This window comes from Epithele typhae, assembly GCF_022376455.1.
Source record: "Epithele typhae strain CBS 203.58 chromosome Unknown BXZ73scaffold_9, whole genome shotgun sequence".
Taxonomy (NCBI): Eukaryota; Fungi; Basidiomycota; class Agaricomycetes; order Polyporales; family Epitheliaceae; genus Epithele; species Epithele typhae.
Window position 1 is genome coordinate 130,960 of NW_025954200.1, and position 18,349 is coordinate 149,308.

Consider the following 18,349-nt stretch of genomic DNA (forward strand, 5'->3'; position numbering starts at 1 on the left):
TGCATAAAGCCCCCCGGGTCCGTGCACCCGTCTGCCCCGTCCTGCGCCGCTCCTCTCGATGCCTTCTGCTCATCTCCCCTCGGTACGCCCAACGCCTCCCTTTTCCTCGCCGTGTCTGACCCCCACCAGCATGCCCAGGTCCTCGTCATCGGCGGCGGTCCCGCAGGCACCTACACCGCCGCCGCTCTCGCCAGAGAAGGCTTCCACGTCGTTCTCTTCGAGGCCGCAAAGTTCCCCCGGTACCGTCCCCCGCTCCTCTCCCAACCCCGTCTCATCCTGACATCCGCTCCAGATACCATGTCGGCGAATCCCTCATTCCCTCCGCCAGACACTTCATGCGTTTCATCGGGGCCGAACAAAAACTCGCCGCTCACGGCTTCACCTACAAGGTCCCCTCCCTAACCCCCTTTCCCTTTCCATCCCGCTCACTCTCCTCCAGCCCGGCTCGGCCATCAAATTCAACCAGTTCCTACAAGAGGGCTGTCCGTACTAGTCTTCCATCTCCGCTTTCCCTCCGCTCATTCTTCCCCCCACTGCTCCAGATACTGATTTTGTCGCCATCGGAGCGACAAACAACGCTTGGAACGTCGTCCGCTCCGAGTTCGACCATCTCCTCCTGGACCATGCCGCATCTTCCGGCGCCCACGTCTACCAGCAGACACGCGTGCTCGACATCCTTTTCGATCACCAGCCCTCCCCTTCCTCACCCGTCGCTCACAGTCCACCGTCTCCCTCTCCCTCCCGCCGTCGAAACTCTGTCGTCGATTTCGCCTCTCCCTCCGACATCTCCCCCTCCAGCCAGCCCACCAGCGTCATCTATCAGACTGCCTTCGGCTCAAAGCATGAGCTCACCTTCGACTACCTCGTCGACGCTAGCGGCCGTGCTGGTCTCATGAGCAGCAAGTGCGTCGTCCTAACTCTCATCCAAATCGTCCGCTCATTTCAATCAGGTACCTCAGGAACCGCAAGTTCTGCAACTCTCTCAAGAACGTCGCCGTCTGGGGTTATTGGAAGAACACGGCCAAGTACGGAGAAGGCACCGACCGGGAGAACGCCCCGTTCTTCGAAGCGCTCAGCGGTCAGCCAGCATCCCATCCGTGTACGAGATAAAGCTACTCAACGATCCTGTAGATGAGTCCGGCTGGGCTTGGTTCATCCCTCTGCACAAGGGTACCACGTCGGTCGGCGTAGTCATGGAACAGAAGCAGCTCGGTATACGATCTCGAGCATCGTCTTCCGCGAGCTCTCCCACCCTCGGCGCAACACCCCGACGAGGTTCCATATCTGCTCGTGCAGCATCCACTCTCGGCAGTCGATATCTCTCCTTCCTTCATTTAGCTCCCACCATCATGGGCCTCATAGGAGACGGCGAGCTGGTTGCCGTCAAGAGCGAAGAAGACGAAGACGAAGAGTCCGAGGGTCCTATGGCCAGAACCGCGAGCGATTATAGCTATTCGGCTACAGCGTACGCTGGTCCTGGGTGGAGGTTAGTGGGTGACGCTGGAGGTATGTACATTTAACCAATCTCTTGACGGTCGAAAATGCTCAGCCGTTATAATCTAGCGTTCATAGACCCTTTCTTCTCCTCTGGAATACACCTCGCCATGACAAGTGCTCTCTCTGCTGCTGCCTCTATCGCTGCTTCTATCAGAGGGCATTGCACCGAGCCGGAGGCGGCAAAGTATCACCAGTCTCGAACCTCTTTGTCATATACAAGGTGTTTGTATTAGCTCTCGGCCGCTCAATCGCTGGCTAACGTCCATACGTCTCACAGGTTTTTGATCGTGGTGCTTAGTGCATACAAGCAAATCCGCTCACAGTCAACGAACATCCTGCTCGACGTTGAGGAGAACAACTTTGACAAGGCGTTCGCTTGCATACGTCCCAGTACGTTCTTCCTCACGAATTTCGGAGTGCGAGACTGAAAGCAAGGTACCAGTCATCCAAGGCAACGCAGACATAGGCGTGCGCCTCTCAGAGGACGAAGTACAAGCCGCGCTCGACTTCTGCGTGCACCTCTTCGACCCCACCACCCCAGAGCAGCACGAAGACGTCCTCCAACAGCTCCGCGCCGCTTGCCAGCAAACCCCCACCCCTCCCGCGTCTCCCCAACCCTCCCCCACACAGACGCGCAAGTCCCGCCCCGCGCCCGACGCTGACGCCGACGTCTCCCGCCTCTTCGACGTCCGCGCCCCCGTCCTCGACCCCGCGCAGCTCGACCGCGTACTCCGCCTGCAGCTCGCCACGATCCCCTCCCTCTTCCCCACTCCCGTCGTGGCGGGGCTCGCGACTCCGCCCGCGTCGCCGACGGCCGCGCCCTTCAATCCCATGTCCATACCCGAGCAGCCACCACCGCCGCCGGTGTCCGAGGCGGACATCCGCATGGTGCTCGACAAGATCAACGCCCGCCGGGTGATCCATGCCGAGCACGCCGACGCGCTGCACAACCTCGAGGCGGAGGAGCTCGCCGGGTTCGTGATGCGCCTCGAGCGGGGGCAGCTTGGCCTGAGACGCCCGCCCCCGCCCCCTGCACTGTAGTTGTTGCATTCGAAGGCGCAGGGCATGCGTGCGGTTGCCGGCAGACACCCGCCTCGCGTTGTATCATCAGTGTAGTCTATGTCTGTGTATCCACCTCTGATCAGTGGCCCGCGGCCCTCTCGTCTTGCCTTCAATAGCGCTTCTCAATGGATCACACTATCGATCACTGCTGCCCGTAGCCAGTTCACCCCCACTTGCGAACATCCAGACCCTCGGGCACGGCAGCGAGACCGTTGAACAGGTATTATTCGAACACATTTATTACAGAATAGTGGGAGTTGTACGGGTACAGCCATGCAGATAGCGAACTGGCACGCAGCACTGCGTGCCAGGAGAATGTATTGTGTATCGTGTATCGTGGTCCACCGTCAATCGTGTGCTCTACTCTATACTCAACGCCGCCTCAGGTGTCCCACCGCACCCGCTTCGCATACTCGCGGATGTTGGACACGAAGTGGTCCTGCACGTCGTCGGCCGCGCCCGTCGCGACCTTGAGGATGATCTCGTTGAGCGCCGTGTTGCCCAGCACGTCCACGTGCTCGCCCGACAGGCCGCCCCCGCGAGGGACCGTCGAGACCGGGTTGTGCGGGAGCTGCGCGACCGGCCGCACGTCAGTTCCAACGCGCATCCACCACACAGGCCCGGACCGACGCACCTCGACGGTCGTGACCCGAATCCCGGCCGGGTTCCACCGCTCGCGCTTCCAGCCCTCGACGCACATCGCGCCGAGGCTGAGCAGGCTCACCGTGCCGTCGCCCTCGCCCATCTTGACGCCGTTGAGGATCGGCGGGCGCGCGCCGTCGTCCGTGAACTCGGCGTCGATCGCCGTCGCGCGCGCGAGCGGCATGTCGAGCCCGGCGCGCGGCGACGTGCACTCGCCGCCGCCCGCCGCGTCCGCGTCCGTGCAGAGCTCGCGCGGGTCGTCCGGCTGCACGTCGTCGTACTCGTATGAGCGCTGGGTGTACCAGTACGAGCGCTGCGGCGGGGCGGGGGCGGTCAGGGACCGCAAGGCTCGGGAGAGTCCGGCATAAGACGCACCTCCGTCACCTTGCCGTGTCCGTACACGCAGTAGATCTTCATCGACGGCGCGTTTGGGAGCCTGAGGCGTGGTGAGCTAGACGGAGAAGAACGGGCGTCGTGAAACCTACTGCACTTCGAGCGGGTTCGTCCACTTGGTGTGGTCCAGGTTGTTTGCCTTGAGCTTCTCGATGTCTCGCTCAATACCGTAAGAGTAGTTGCTTGCCAACATTTTCTTCGCTCAGGGGTGAGCGAGCGACCAACGGTGGTTATTGGAACCCTACCTGGAAACTAGTAGGTGTGCGTCCTAATATCCACGTCCCAGCCTGACTGGATGTCATGTTGTGTAAGTCGTCGTCTAAGCTCTCCAAAGCTGTAGAACCGGCTCGGAAAGAGATCAAAGAGCCATGAGAGTATTTTGCATCCGGCAGATCATCCGGAGCCCAGTCATGGCCACCCCAGACGTCGTCTCCGCCCTGATACAACGACTCGTTAGCGAAACTGAAAACCGGCGAAGGATTTGTTTGTACCTTTACCCACATACTTGCACTGCCCGCCCAGCTACGGAAAAGTTTCTGCCGCTCTTTGCGGGAAAAGAACTTCTCGAGCACTACAATGATATCAGTGACGGGGAAGCATCAGCTACGCAGAAACGCACCGTATGCGCCTGCGGGATTGAGTTCGACTGTGTCCTTCATCTCCGCAGAGAGGAGAGCGGACATTGCTTTCGCCTGTGGCATCGAGCTCAGACGCGTGCCTCGTACGACGACTGTAAGAAGTTCATACCACGCCCTGCAAACCAAGTCAATCGCATCTTTGTGCAATAAACGACCAAGTTGGCTTACAAGATGAGTGCCAGCAATGTGGATCACCGCCTCAATGTGGTTCTGACGAGGCAACGTTGGACGAGGCCGATGACGTCATAGGCAATCGCAGTCGTACCTCGACCCAGTCGGGCCCGCCCTTGCCGTGAAGGGGGGACTCCACCCATTTCATGCTATGGGAGTGTGTTAGCGAGTGGATCAGCCGGGATGCGTGATAGTGGCGCACAAATACTAAACAGAGCGAAGGCGTCGACATTCAACTATCCTTGAAAGTCACTCCCAGGCTTACCAGTAATATCTGGCAGAGTTGTGAGTAACATGAATAAACATTGACGTTGGGTAGGACTCACCGTGCTACCCATCGAGTGCGCTGTCAAGACGACTTTGCGATCTTCACGTTGCCTGTTCAACATAAATGAGTGGCTTGCGACGGGCGGGAACGACGATCACGTTCAGGAATCAGCTTACACAAAGCCCTCGATCGTTGTCCGGAGCTTGGAGAAATACCCATCCCGTACTTCTAAATTGTGAAATGACAAACGCCAGTCGTACGGGGCGAGGTGTAACTTGTTCGTGTCGTATCCGACAACTGCGAGGTTCTCTATGATTTTCGACCTTGAAAGGAGAGAGTTGGGGCTCGTCTCGAAGGAAACCGTACCATTGCAGGACACGCACCAGAGCCAGTACCCTTGGACAAAGCTGCTGGCAGCGTCGATTCCTTCCGCCGCACGGACTCGAACACCAGGAGGATCCAGCCCGGTGACTGGATCGAGCATCAGAGCCGCTATCCATTTGTCACGGTTGAAAGTGACTTGAGAGATCATGGAGAAGCCACCCCAGACCTTCTTGCGGAAGAAAGGCCTATACTCTGGATCCGTCGACCAGGATTCCAGACCCTAGAGCCGAAGAATGTCCAGAATGCGGAAGGCGCAGAGGGAGAACGACGTACGGTGGAGATGATTCCCGGCACGAGCACCACTGGATGCTTGGCCGAGTGACCCTCTGCAGCGATCTTGTCTCCGACGGTGAACTCCAAACCATCGGCAGCAAGCTTCCATGGCTCTGGTAGGTTGGCCCACAGACTCTGCCACTCACGCTCGATGCTGGTGAAGTTGAACTGGGGGAAATCGACACCAGGTAATTCGGGTATCCTGAACTCGAACGCGTCCATGAGCAGGGCGAGGTGTGTTTGGAAGTCTTGGAAATCGGCGGGTTGAATGAGACTGAAGCCGAGGAGGACACCGACTGCATCCCGATATGTCAGGAAGCGCAGCCTAAACACCAGTGGAAATGGACGGACGGCAGAGTCCTAGTGGGAAAAGAAACCTGCGCGTCGCATAGAAGCGTCTTGTGTGCGCCTTCAGACACGGTCAGAGGGCTGGTGCATCCATCGCGAAGAGAGAAACTGACCGCCTTCTCGTCTTTGTGTTTGTGGCGAAGGACGTGTTCAAGCTCATCCTTGAGCTCATCCCTGGCCTCGAGTGGGGATGGGTGGCCGTGAGTTGACTCAGCGAGAACAGAGTCGGACTGGTTTGTCTTCTTCAGCCGCTGCCTGAGGGCCATCGCGGGGTGCCGCGACGCGAAGAAGAGAGCAAAGGGAGAATGGGACGGTCGACAGAGGCGGCAAGCACGCGAGGCAGCGCGCATTGTCGGACGCGCGCTGCGCTCTGCTCGTGATTGCGTCGCGCGTGCGTCGCGCCGCGCGGGCCGTGGTCGACTCCGAGCTCGTCGTCGGTTTGTCCTCCCGCCATCCACGTCCGAGCGTAAGCACGACCGCGGCTCGCGGAGGGTGATTTCACGCCATATCCGGGCTCCGCCACCGTCCCGGAGTCGCGTCTGAAGGCATGCCGGACGTGCCAGACAGTCGAGTCAGCGAGCACAGGCCCGGGTGAGTGGCAGCTGTCTACGCCCCGGGCTGATCCACTAAACGTGCTCCTGCCCACAGTTGTTGCTGAACGTCGCAAATCTTTGGCGCTTTTCTTGCGACGTGTTCGGGCCCATGAATATTACGAACGTTCTGCGCGACACGGACGGCCAGCAGCGCTTTCGCACCGCGTGAACAGCAAAGCCTATCGACGGCTCGAAGCTCACGCTCGTTTTGAACGCGCTCATCCTCTGCGCACCGTTCCAGGCGCCCTTCTCACGAACATTGCGCTAGGCTCTCACCGGCACAGGTCTCCTGTGAAACAAAACACCTCCTCCAGCCACCGCCCGTTCCTCGCTCTGCGTCATGTTCTCCCAAATCCTGCCTACCTCCGACCCTGAGCCCGCCCATCCCACGGCTAACACCCCACGCGCAGTCTTTCCGTTGGCAGATCACCTGTAACAACTTAACTCCCGCCTCAGCCGGTCTCCGCAGGCCATACGCTTCCGCTATGCTGGTCACCGCGGTGGGAGTCTACCTCCGCGCCGCCAACATCCTGCCGGTCAATCGCATGGCGGTGTGTCCGTACCTAACCCGGCTCCCACTGACGTGTGTGCCGCTCGTAGCTCGGGGCTCTCTCGGGCCTGGCGCCCTATATACACCCCTCGCCCGTCTCCAGTCGGACTAGCCAGCCCCCTGCTCCTCCACGTCCACATTCGCCGCACGCACGCCCACCTCCCGTCTCCGCACATCCCACCATGCCTCCTCCCGCCTCGAAGTCCAAGCCGCCCCACCGGCTCGAGTTCACGATGAACAGCCTCCGGAACACGACGCTCTCCACCGATGACGATTCGATGCACTATGAGATAGTGACCCGCTTCTGGCACCCGAACCTGACCAAGATCAACAAGTTCGACATGGAGACCCGTGAGCTCATCACCGTCGCCGAGATCGAGGGCCTCGCGGACGGCGACCCGCGCGTCCGCTTCGGCGGCGACAAGGGTACCTGGCAGTCCGCCTCCGAGTTCCTCAAGTACAACTCAGACCGAGTGTATGTCTCTCTCTCACACGTTGCGGTTGCCTACGATGCGCGCTGCGCCCCGAGCTCGTTGACTGAACATCAACGCGCTGACGCTCTCAGTAGCGGCGGTACCTTCCAGGCCAACAATGACACGACCTTCCGGTGGAAGACGCACAACGGCCGCTTCCAGGTACGCGCGCGCGCCGGGTCCTGCCTTTTCGGCTCTCTTCCTACCCCTCTGACCTGCTCGTCCACAGCTCATCAAGATGGACGACCCCGAGAAGAAGCCCATGGCCGAGTTTCACCCGCACAAGAGGCATTTCTTCGTCTTCCGAATGTCGAAGCATGCCTTCTTCGAGGTGCAGCCCAACCCGGAAGTCCTCGATGTCATTGACAAGTTCATTGGTGAGTCCCTCCGTCGGTACAACAAGCCTTCTTTCAGTGCTCACGCGCTATGCCGCCCGCAGTGAGCTACCTGCTCGTCGAGAGGCACCGGAGAGATTCTCGCATCAGTGTCAAGTTGGAGCGGCACTAGTATCGCGACCTGTGCTCCGTGGAATCTGTCTCTCTTTTCTCGCTTTCCTAACCGTCGCGGACACTGGGACACCGCCATACTCTCCTTGCAACATGTTCAGTTTTATTCCGACTATAGATGCCGATGGGACCAAACCCACTGGAATCGCTCTGCTCGAGGATCCATGCATTCGGTGTAATTCCTTATCATACTTATACTTTACAACAGCCGAATCCAAGCCTCTCCCTTATTGCACATTATACCAGCGAGCGAGCGCCCTCAATATGCACTGCCTTGTGAAGGAAGCCCTTTGGGGAAGAACTGCTTGAACATGTCAGGATAATGCCTCTGAGCGACGTCAGGGTGGCTCCTGAAGAGATAAATGAGCGGGTTCCGCAAGGGATCTGGAGGGGCACGAGACGTACTTGACGCGACCGATCAAGTTGACCTGCCCGGAAGGATACTGGCCATACTCGGAATAGTTCACGGCTGTACGGGTGGTCGTGAGGTCGCCGATAGTGGTCAACGAAACGAACACAGCTCACAGTCTACCGCTCCCGATTGTGCGCGGCTGTCTTTGAGCTTCAGAATCTCGGGTCTGACTGCATGGAAATTGTCAAGTGATTGGCACCGCGTGTTCGAGAACTTCACACTGACAATCGAGCACGAAATCGCTGATTTGTATATCTTGAGATATGCTTTGGAAGAACGGAATCGAATATCGGGGCGTCGACCCGGGAGCAGGGGACAACACGCGATGGGACGTGGCTCGGGCGAGCCCTTGCGTCACCGACTCCAGTGCTAAACCAAGGGCCGTTCGCATCAGCCACACCGAATGTCGGGAAAAGCGAGGCGCTGAGAGCCGACCTTTGCCCAAGTTCACGACGAACGTGCCAGGGATGGGCGGCGCATCGATCCATTCGCCGGCTAGGTTCTGCACTTGTAGACCGGGATGGTCGGACGCTTGGAGCAGCTGGACGTGGCGAAGTGAGCGCTTTGACTTGTGGGCGAAGTGAGCCGGCTGAACTTACGAAAGTCAAGAAACCGCCGTCGAAGTGGGGCCCGACACCTTGGTCAGAGTCGCCTTCCTTGCGAGCAGGGTACTTGACGATCTTTGACCGATGCTGCAAGATGCCAGCTGGGTTCGGGGCGGTGCCTCCTGAGAAGAAGGGTCCGAGGCGCTCATCGGGGACCTCGAATGCCTCGGCCAGCAAGGATATGAATCTGTAGCTGAGCTGTTCGACCTGCTCCAGGTAGCGGAGGTAGATGGCCCTGAAGCCAGGAAGAAGGTCCTCCTGAGGCCACTGATTCTCGAGTAGGCATGCTGATCAGCGTGGTTGGAACCCGGATACGCACCTGAGAAGGGCCCCAGAGCTTGACGAACTCTGGCATCCCAGGCTGCCACCGGCTCTGATAAGGTGTGCCAAAGTCGAACTGCTCGCGCTGGTCAGTCTTGCCCTTGGTGAACTCTGCGCCGAAACGCGAGTAGCCAAAGAAGTGGGGCGAGTTCGCCATCAGGATGCGTTCCTTCTCCTCCTGGGGGAGATCGAAGAGGCGCGGGGTGTAGTCTATGAGCGCAGCGACGACATCGGGGTCCACCGGAGGGTTGGCGAGGTACAGGAAGCCAACGTGGACGAGGGCATGACGGAGCTCCGCCACGAACTCGCGATGGCCGTCGGGGGTGGCGAGGAGGGAGTAGTCGAGGACGGGGATGGTTGAGAAGGTATCTGGAGCACGGCCGGTCATTGCGCGCAGCCCGACGAGAAGCTAGGGGTTAGTGCGGCGGGGCGGGAGTGGGGGAAGCCATGAGCAGATTATGTAGGGACGGACGGCGCCGAAAGACGTCGGGGGCCGCTAGATTGCGCAATAGCGGAGGCCGAGGACGTGTGACCCTCGTGCTGGCCTTGTCGACGGCTGCGAGTGCATGCAAGTCGGGGTGAGGATCCGCTCGAGCACCGGGCCGCGCTCAAGGTGGCGGAGGCGCACGGGCCCTCTTTGCCGGCTGCCGCCCGCGGATTCTGCCGGGCCACGGGGTTCAACCTTTACTTGCGACCACCAACTGCTCCGTCTCGCCACCAGGCCCTTCTCGCCCTCCTCCCTCCCCCCAGCCGCCCTCGACGCGTTAATCTCGTCCAGCCATGAGCAAAAAGGGCGCTAAGGTCCAGGACAAGGAGCAGTCCTACGACTATCGCGATATCGTCCTCGCAAAGGTCCGCGGCTTCCCCCCATGGCCCGGCATGGTTCGTCCTCCCTCCTCTGTTCCTCGCGTTTCCCTTTTCCCAACGCGCCAAATCTCGCTCGTCACGCTCATCTTCTCTCTTTGACACGTGTAGATCGTCGACCCGGACACCGTCCCTGACCTGGTCCAGAAGGAGCGTCCCAACGCAAAGACGAAAAAGGGCAACTGGTACTGCGTCCAGTTCTTCCCTGCCGGCGACTTGTGAGTCTCGTCGCGCTCATACGCCCTTCCTGGCTCCTCACTTTGCTCTCTTCGTGTTCAATCAGCGCATGGACCGTGCCAAAAGACATCTCTCGTCTTCAGCAGCACGAGATCCAGGCCTACCTCGACGAGCCCGCAAAGAGGTCCGCCGAACTCATGAAAGGCTACCGCATCGCGCTCGACCCCAAGGCGTGGGAAGAGGAACGAGAGGCTACTAAGGCCAGGGCCCAAGAACAAGAAGCAAACGCCGAGGTCGACCAGCTCGACAGCGACGGCGAGGACGAGGGAGATGATGACGACGGTGAGAAGAAGAAGAAACCAAAGAAGAGGAAGCGTGACTCGGATGCTGCAGCATCCAAGTCCAAGTCCAAGGCGAAGAAGACCCCCGCTGAGTCCTCCGCAAGGTCCCGGACGACCTCTACGAAGGGCAAAAAAGGTCCCAAGTCCAAGGCCCTAGTCGAGTCAGAGGACGATGCGGAGGCTGACAACGACCGGGGTAGCTCGGCCAAGCGGGCTTCTCCACCACCCAACAAGAAAGCTAAGCGCGATAAGGAGGAGGAGGTCGATTGTGAGCATCCGGTCTGTAACCGCTTGTTGTTGTCGTCCGCTCATTAAACCTATGTAGCTGCTCTGGCGAAGGATCCGGAGGCTCTCAAGGTACGAGAATGGCGACACAGGCTCCAGAAGGCCTTCCTCAACAGCAAGGTAGTCCCCAAGGATGAGGTATGCAATCTTCCGCACGCTCCACACTGCCAACATTTACTTACGGACACCATAGGACATGCCTGCGCTCGACGAGCTCTTCACCCAGGTACAAACTTACCCGAAGATGTCCATGGAATATCTTCTGGTGAGTCTTGCCACCTTGATATGCCCACATCTCTTGCCCGCTGTGCCCTGCTGGCACCTCGTGGAATGGCGCGTTCCCACATTCCCGCGCCTTTCGCATATTTGGAGTCTTGCTGACCCCAAGCCTCTTTCCCGGTGCCTCTAGTTCTCGAAAATCGGCAAAGTGATGCGCCACATAAACGCTTTGCCCGACGATAAAGTACCCCGCGACGCCGAATTCAGGTTCCGCGAGCGGTCGAAGGTCCTCGTCGACAAGTGGCACGAGATCCTCAAGTCCAACGGCGCCTCCGAGTCGGGCAAGCCCGCCACAAACGGTGCCCGCAAGTCTGACGCGGAGGAGAATGTTTTCCCCACGAACGGCGCAAACACGAGGGCGGACGTGTACACGAAGGAGGAGACGACCCTGAACGGCGCCGGAGACGAGTCGATGCTCGCGGATGTGACGATGTCGGAGGCGGCATGAGGACTGTAAGGTGTAGTCTTGCACCACCTCCCCCTCCTGCGTCACATTTCCCCGTGCCAACCCTTCGGCGACCGTCCATGTTGACATCCTGTCTTGAACCCGTCCCCTCCCCTTCAGAAACTTACCTTGGACCCCAAGCTTTGTCACAATGCTGATTTTTGTTGACGGTTGTACGTTTGCCCGTTGTATCCTATATTTGCGCCCTTCCTGCCCCCTTTGTTTCGACCCGTTGTGCCGTCCAGCTTCCCAGATTCCCCCCTCCGCTGTGGTTGATGCCCCCGCTGCTCGCCAGCTTTGGCCCCAACCCCGAATCCTCAATGCCCCCCACAGTATGCATATGTAGCGTCCTTATGCCGCTGTAACTTACAAGTCGCTGATCCTCCGCTCTGCTTCTCCCTCGTCGCCATGCTCCCCCATGCCCAGAACATGAAGCCTTCAGCATACGCACACACTCGCGCACGGTTGTGGCATGTGTAGGTGTATGCATTCATCGCTTCTGCTTGCGTCCAGCGAGCCGCGTGTTACGATGTGTCTGTACGTAATCAATTCTGTGTGTTCTCGATGTGTAGATGCTATGAGGATAGCGGGTATGCAAAATGTCCGCAATAGAAGGAAGCACGTGCGAGCGGGACGACTAGCTATGCAAAGCGCGATGCAGTAAGATGTAACGAGATATAATGGGGACCCGGTGGGGATATATTGAGCAGTGCTAAGAGCTAACTGGCCGCGACGTGGATGATGGGGCGTCCGCCCAGGGGGACTCTTCGCCATCATAGTAGTTGACCGCTTGTGGAGGTGTGAACAGGAACTGACCGCCAGAAAGCGGAGAAGGACCGGGGGAGGGCGTTGGAGGAGCGGAATTGTCAGCGGGAGTGGTGACCTCCACCTGCAGACTGTGACTCCGTTCCTGCGACGCTGCGGCTAAGGGTGCTGGGGCATCAGCTCGTGTCACCGGGGGCTGCTTGTCTAATGGTGGTGAGATCGGAGACTCTGCTGGAACAGCGTCCACGGCAGACGGGGCTGGGGCGGGGTCGGCGAAAGAGATGGGGGAAGCAGAGCGTGACGTCGGGGAAGGGATGCCCGACGATGGGGCTTTAATGCCCACTGCCGACGACGATGCTCGGTGGTGTCGTGTGCGAGGCTGAGGAGTGGCGTCGATGGGCCCGTCTTGGAGTGCTGTCGGTGTTTGAGAGCGGAGGGCAATGACGCTGGAGCGCTTTGTGCTCTTCGAAGTGGCCGCGTCGCGCTCGAACAAACGAAGGACGTTTTTCAGTGCCTCGCCCTGTTCTCGCGCCTCTCGGAGCTGCTCCTCCGTCTCTGCGCGCTTCATGCGCTCGGTGGCGACCATATTATTCGCCTATGGGGGCTGTTAAGAGCCCAACTTCGGAAGGAAAGATGTGAACCGACTCACCTCTTCGAACAACGCCTGCGAGAGGGACTCGAGCTCCCCCTCCAGCTCGATTTTGGCATCACAGGCCTTCTTGTGTGCCTGCCGCTCCGCCTCTAACCGGTTCTGCAGCTCCTCGACCTCCTTCTCCCAGTCCCGCGGCGGCACGAGCGACGGAAGCGAGGCCGACGTGAGGTGGTTGCCGTTCAGCATCGGAAGGCCCGGCTGCGCGGACAGGCGGGGCGACGACGGGTGGCTCGTCGGCGTGGTCGCGTTGCTGCCGAAGCGGAAGCGGAAGAACCGGCTCTCGCCCCCGCTGGGCGCGGGGGAGGGGGACGGCACAGGCATCGTCGCCGATCGCGGCGCGATGGGCGAGTACGCGCGGGGGTCCGCCGCGGACGGCAGCGCAGACGACGGCTGGGACGCGGTCGGGGACGCGGAGTAGTCGGTCGACGTGAGGCTGTCGGTGCTCCGCCGGCGGTCGGTGTCGGCCTCCGCCTTGAGCATCTGCTCGCGGGCACTCATCCGCCGCCAGCCGACGTCCTTGTTGTGGCCTGGGTCGCGGCGGAGGGCGTCCTCGAGCATCTCGTTGTTGGCGAGCGCGAGCTGGAGGTTGGACTTGGCGAGGGTGAGCTCCGTCTGGAGGTCCGTCTGGGCCTTGTAGGCCTCGCGGAGCATGGATGTCTGCGAGGACGCAGTGAGCGGGGGAGGGACAAACGGAAGAGGGGCGTACCAGCTCTTCCATCTTGTTGATCGTCTTGCCAAGGGCATACCTGAGGTCCTCCTCCTGCCCCTGGGAGTGCACGCGGCGGATGTCCCTGAGCTCATCCTCGACGGTGGCAAAGATGGGGTGCTTGGCTGCGCGAGAGAGGCTGTCGGTGCGCGGCGGAGGGTAGCGGCCGGACTGGAACTGGGAGGGGAGCGGCATGTGGATCATGCGTGGATGAAGCGGAGGGCCCTTCACGGCCGTGCAACAGGCAAAGAAGACAGCCGGATCGAGAGGGAGGAGAGGAGGACAGAGGGGAGGGTGTGGCTGGGTTGGGACAGATGCCACAGTGCCAGCCCAGGCGCTTGCCGTCGTCTCAGTCGATTTCGTCTTCGAGCTCACACCATGGAAATCCAAACTCATGCTCCATATCCGCCTTCCGAGGAGGATGACGACGAGAAGCTCGCGGCGCCTGTGATCTCCTGGGTTTGACCTTGTAGGTGCCTACTGACACATTCTTAGCCGATAGAGTGGGTGATAACAAACTGAAATGACTTGCTAGTGAGCTCAAGAGCTACACCAGACTATACGGCACGACGAGAGTGGCGCAACCCGAGAAGCCTCCGAACACATCATTGTCGATCCAGGCGAGTCGCACACCCTGTTCGGGTCGCTTTATCTACTACATAATCCAGGCTCCCGACCATTGAAAGCACGCGTGTTCTGATTAATCTTCTTTAACGATAGCAAAGCTGGCTGCTGGGGAAGCCTTTTCAGAATATAGTCGGCAGACCTACGGACCTTACTACTCTCGACGCCCTTGCGACGGAGGTCCTTTGAAAGGGAGCAGGACCGCAGTTCCATTTTACCAGGACCCACAACATCCCTGAAATAGCCCGCCCGGCCATGGGCTTGCCATGCATGCGAAGGAGTCGATAATCAATGGTACAAGCTCTCCACGAACACCTTCTTGCGGCGGCGAGTCGCTGCGCTGTTCACTACATAAGTTCTGCACTCGAAAACGGCGAGGCAGCCTGACAATGACGTGCCTTACATAGAAGAGCACAAGGCGCTCTGGACGCCGACACCGGGCGTCCCGTAGACATCCCAGGGCACGCCGACAGACCTGCACCCCGTGAGTCACCGTCGTCCTCCACGCGTGCGTGAGTGATTCTAAGCCATTATTCATCCGACTTCTACTCATGTCCATCTTCACAACACACCGCTGCCTGTCCCTCTGTCGAAGAAGACAGCGCCTCCATCGACCAGTCGATAATGAACAGCTGCATCACGGGCTACTGTCGCATGCATGGCATCCCCGACAGCTGGCCCGCGATGCAATGCGACCTACGGCAGGCTTGTGAGTCGTGGTTAAGGCGCAACTGCAGGACTACAGTACCTGACCGCTGACAGAGCCGCTTTTCCCGCTCGACAGCGGAAAGACGTCGAGGCGCGAATCGCAGAGCTGCACGAGCCTCCTGAGGACATCATCCGGTTCTCCCGGGGTGATGATATGATGGCGGATGATCAGCGTCGCTGCAGCCTGAGGAGATGGCCTCAGCACAGTTCAGATGCAACAAGGAATGGTATGACGTACCCGTCTACATAGCGAAGACAGTGCCCGGAGAAAATTGGCAATCTTGTCAACTGAGAGGCCGATCCACTCCAGTGCCGAAACATCGTCCAAGATGACGAGACATGGATTGTTTCCGTCATCACTTGAGGTAGATAATGCAGCTCGAATACGAAGGAAAAGGTCTTCGAACGGCGCTCTTGCGGTGGGATCGGCGGTGATCGAAGGCACTACCTCTATGAGCAATAGTCTCTGCGCGTCGACGAGTGCGCCATAATTGAGGCTCTGGGACCCAACGCAGTCAAAGCAAAGTCCGGGAACAGGCGAAGAATGACGGTACTGATTTTGCGGTGACCCCTTTCCACCATCCGAGATCTTGAGATACCGAGAGAATGAGAGCTGAGGACTGAGGAGAACGCTTCATATGGGCAGCAAGGAATCGGTGAAGAAGAAAATCCGCGGGGGCGGGGAGTTCGTCGGTGAGTAGAAGAACCTCCCCTGGCAAAGGCAGAGCAGCGGGCGGAAACATGATGGTCGAGGGAGAGGTCAACAGTCTCTCTCGCTCCCCGCGCATCGGTAGTCTCCATTTAGACGCACATTCACGTGATGCTTCAGCAACGCGGACTAGTACTGTGCAGGTCTTTGTGTCACTATCCAGGCGAGTACGAAGGTGCTACATGGTACAGAGAGCATCGAAGCACTTGTTATCACCGGTTTGCATGGACTCGCATCCGCATCCGCAGCGATCCACCGTCGATGCCAAATATACTAGGAATCACTGATACCTCCACTTCCCGGAGAGCAATGACCACCCGTTGCTTCTTCGGCCATGATCCCTGCATGTCGATGTGGTCCTTCTCGCACGAGTGGGAGGATCCGAGGGCAGCGGCCTGATCCATGCTATCGTGGCAACGGAGGACAAGGAATGGCACCTGTGGTTTCTTCGAAGGTTTGGCGGTCCATGGTCTGGCGAGTGAACGGATGCGATGGCCGAGGGTGTGTGCTTTGCAATAGCCGAGGCACACCTGCAAAGAAGGATATTCTCGTGCAAAGAAGCCCGTGAAGTGGAGGCTGAGGACTTCACTAGGACACCAAGGGGCCTGAGGGATCGTGCTTCTCGCCTCGTCAAGGTGAGCATATTTGTCGAGATCGTGGAAGTCGGCGAAGGTGAGGTGAAAGGGATTCTCGCTGGTGAATGCTTCGCAGATGGTTCTGAGCCTCTCCATTGCGCTCGAACGGGGGGCGAGGTCTACGCTGTGTCGCGGTCGTGCAACCACGCATACGTCGGTCATCTGCCACTGGTCGATGGCGATTGGTTCCTTCACCATGGACGACCGACAGTGAGCCGGCTCATACGTCGAAACATCGCCAGCGTCTGTTGTGCCAGGGGCTTTGCGGAGCACCAGATAAAGGGGGGAGCGGGTCGCTTCGTCGCCGTGGGTATACAGATCACTGCAGAAGAGGTTGACAAGGAGTGTGTCACTGGTATCGTCGAGCGCCAGTGCAGGTGCTGATATGCTGACGCCGTTCGGTGTAACAGCAAACGTAGGTCGACGGAGCTGGGACTGCATAATCATCAGTCTTCGGTGGTCTGTTCTACGATCTTCGTGACGCACCATCCCGTTTCTAGCCTGTATCCACGCACTTGCTTCAAACTTTATGCCTTCGCATTGTGAATAGCTGTGTGGTGTCGAGGCCAGAAGATGTCCACCGGTGGCCGAGCGCTCGTTCAAGCAGGACCGTAGCTCATTCACATCCTCGAAGCCTCGGCTCCGGCCGGAAAGGAAGTGCGAGGCATCACGAGACGTCTTCATCAATTCCTCCAACAGCCGGTAGAACGCGTTGTCGCCTTCCCCGTACAGCGTCGGCATGTTGACACCGAAAATTCCGAATAGGCAGTACGCTTTGTCTTCTGGCCTCGTTGTACTCCGCTTCGACGCCCAGGACAGCCGTGCCGCGATGCTGACGTCCGTTATTGGAGTCTCAAAGCGGAGGACACCGACGGGGATGCCAGTAACGTTGCTGAGGACATCGGCGAGCTCGTACTTAGTGCCTAGGGGTGTCCATTCACTGGAGAAGAAGACGATGACACGTGACGCAAGAAGCTCTTGGAGTGTCCAACCGCGATGGTGCCAAAGGCTACGCCTGAAAACATTTGCCAGAGCCTGCTTGTCGCTTATCCACCCGTGTGATGAGTAAGGCTCATCCTGGGTCTTCAAGATCTTCACAATGCCGCCCGGTGTCTTCGGGACTGTTATCAAAACAGTGGAGACATCGCAGAGGTATACCATGCAAACGCCAGAAAGAGCGTAGTACCGGAACATGGAGTTGATAGCTTCAGTGAGCTCGGCACTGCTCGTCTTGTCGATGCAGCAGGTATCGACCCAGGCGTATTTGTAGTCGGCATTCTCCGCGTGCTCGAGGAACACGCGTACCTTGGATGATAGACGATCGCGAGGATTGAACCATGGCGGTGACGAGGGGAGAGATGGCCGAGGTGGCTTCAAAGTTGATTCCTACGCGTCAGCAATTCGAGAATTTTCCAATGCACAGACAGCAAGCAACAGGGGTAGCGGTGAGCGATATTTGTGCAGAATGCCATAATTCCTCACCTGAACCTGAGTGTCCCACCCCAACGTATGTCTTCCCTCCGTAGGCGCATCCGGCGTTTTCTCCCTCAACTTTGCATTACGACGGGGTGCTGTTGTCACGGGTAGACGATCGAAGCCAAACGTGAGTTGGATTGGACAATATCCCAAGAGCTTGAGACGACATACGCGGATGAAGAGAAGACGATGAATCGCCTCGCGACGAAACAGATGTGCTGGTTTTGGACGGAGAGTCTTGTACCTGTGCGTGGGGGGTAGATCTCTGAGAAATTTTGGCTTCTGTCACCGCCTGAGAGATGAGCTGCTGAAGTTCTTCCCGAGTCTGAGGCAGCTGGTGGAAGGGGGAAGATGCACGATAGGCTTCCTGGTTGAGATCCCGGACCTTCTTGAAAGTGTCTTCTTGTTCTTCAGAAAGCCATGTGTGGGACAGAATTGCATATCCGTCGGGTACGTCCTCAGGACGGGGGAAGAAAACGAGATTCGCCCGTGCGGTGCCGAGCAACCACATCACTCTAAAGGGCCATGCGTGTGAGGCACAGCACAT

The 18,349-nt window shown here is 58.8% G+C and overlaps 8 protein-coding genes across 8 annotated transcripts; 3 read left to right on the top strand and 5 right to left on the bottom strand.

Moving 5' to 3' along the window:
- Positions 1 to 58: 58 nt before the first annotated feature.
- BXZ73DRAFT_88628 (FAD/NAD(P)-binding domain-containing protein) lies at positions 59 to 2,538 on the top strand (the record flags this gene model as incomplete). Its single annotated transcript, XM_048025024.1, has 10 exons — positions 59 to 82; positions 130 to 239; positions 293 to 389; positions 440 to 482; positions 543 to 903; positions 951 to 1,078; positions 1,132 to 1,506; positions 1,564 to 1,717; positions 1,775 to 1,887; positions 1,940 to 2,538. The coding sequence occupies 10 exons, from the start codon at positions 59 to 61 to the stop codon at positions 2,536 to 2,538; spliced, it is 2,004 nt and encodes a 667-aa protein (XP_047880376.1).
- Positions 2,539 to 2,941: 403 nt separating this feature from the next.
- Positions 2,942 to 5,942, bottom strand: BXZ73DRAFT_42900 (phospholipid:diacylglycerol acyltransferase; the record flags this gene model as incomplete). Its single annotated transcript, XM_048019047.1, has 16 exons — positions 2,942 to 3,130; positions 3,194 to 3,514; positions 3,577 to 3,637; positions 3,687 to 3,790; positions 3,840 to 4,031; positions 4,086 to 4,165; positions 4,214 to 4,279; positions 4,385 to 4,442; positions 4,498 to 4,552; positions 4,606 to 4,610; positions 4,730 to 4,781; positions 4,848 to 4,994; positions 5,049 to 5,275; positions 5,329 to 5,624; positions 5,680 to 5,737; positions 5,790 to 5,942. The coding sequence occupies 16 exons, from the start codon at positions 5,940 to 5,942 to the stop codon at positions 2,942 to 2,944; spliced, it is 2,064 nt and encodes a 687-aa protein (XP_047880377.1).
- A 1,059-nt stretch (positions 5,943 to 7,001) lies between these two features.
- Positions 7,002 to 7,799, top strand: BXZ73DRAFT_88630 (uncharacterized protein; the record flags this gene model as incomplete). The annotated part of the gene is made up of 4 exons (XM_048025025.1): positions 7,002 to 7,294; positions 7,388 to 7,454; positions 7,522 to 7,669; positions 7,732 to 7,799. 4 exons carry the CDS (start codon positions 7,002 to 7,004, stop codon positions 7,797 to 7,799), a joined length of 576 nt encoding a protein of 191 aa, XP_047880378.1.
- Positions 7,800 to 8,057: 258 nt separating this feature from the next.
- Positions 8,058 to 9,524, bottom strand: BXZ73DRAFT_42805 (Clavaminate synthase-like protein; the record flags this gene model as incomplete). Its single annotated transcript, XM_048019027.1, has 7 exons — positions 8,058 to 8,148; positions 8,204 to 8,267; positions 8,324 to 8,380; positions 8,436 to 8,579; positions 8,646 to 8,751; positions 8,810 to 9,082; positions 9,135 to 9,524. The coding sequence occupies 7 exons, from the start codon at positions 9,522 to 9,524 to the stop codon at positions 8,058 to 8,060; spliced, it is 1,125 nt and encodes a 374-aa protein (XP_047880379.1).
- Positions 9,525 to 9,916: 392 nt separating this feature from the next.
- Positions 9,917 to 11,530, top strand: BXZ73DRAFT_42783 (uncharacterized protein; the record flags this gene model as incomplete). Its single annotated transcript, XM_048019024.1, has 6 exons — positions 9,917 to 10,018; positions 10,112 to 10,218; positions 10,284 to 10,786; positions 10,844 to 10,941; positions 10,997 to 11,068; positions 11,213 to 11,530. 6 exons carry the CDS (start codon positions 9,917 to 9,919, stop codon positions 11,528 to 11,530), a joined length of 1,200 nt encoding a protein of 399 aa, XP_047880380.1.
- Positions 11,531 to 12,239: 709 nt separating this feature from the next.
- On the bottom strand, positions 12,240 to 13,845 carry BXZ73DRAFT_42639 (uncharacterized protein; the record flags this gene model as incomplete). The annotated part of the gene is made up of 3 exons (XM_048018993.1): positions 12,240 to 12,887; positions 12,942 to 13,601; positions 13,651 to 13,845. The coding sequence occupies 3 exons, from the start codon at positions 13,843 to 13,845 to the stop codon at positions 12,240 to 12,242; spliced, it is 1,503 nt and encodes a 500-aa protein (XP_047880381.1).
- A 990-nt stretch (positions 13,846 to 14,835) lies between these two features.
- BXZ73DRAFT_42834 (uncharacterized protein) lies at positions 14,836 to 15,725 on the bottom strand (the record flags this gene model as incomplete). The annotated part of the gene is made up of 4 exons (XM_048019032.1): positions 14,836 to 14,970; positions 15,023 to 15,166; positions 15,221 to 15,481; positions 15,537 to 15,725. The coding sequence occupies 4 exons, from the start codon at positions 15,723 to 15,725 to the stop codon at positions 14,836 to 14,838; spliced, it is 729 nt and encodes a 242-aa protein (XP_047880382.1).
- A 1,246-nt stretch (positions 15,726 to 16,971) lies between these two features.
- Positions 16,972 to 18,313, bottom strand: BXZ73DRAFT_8097 (heterokaryon incompatibility protein-domain-containing protein; the record flags this gene model as incomplete). The annotated part of the gene is made up of 3 exons (XM_048023397.1): positions 16,972 to 17,364; positions 17,461 to 17,697; positions 18,188 to 18,313. Coding segments are annotated over 3 exons (756 nt in total), but the record flags the coding sequence as incomplete, so codon positions are not given.
- Positions 18,314 to 18,349: the final 36 nt, after the last annotated feature.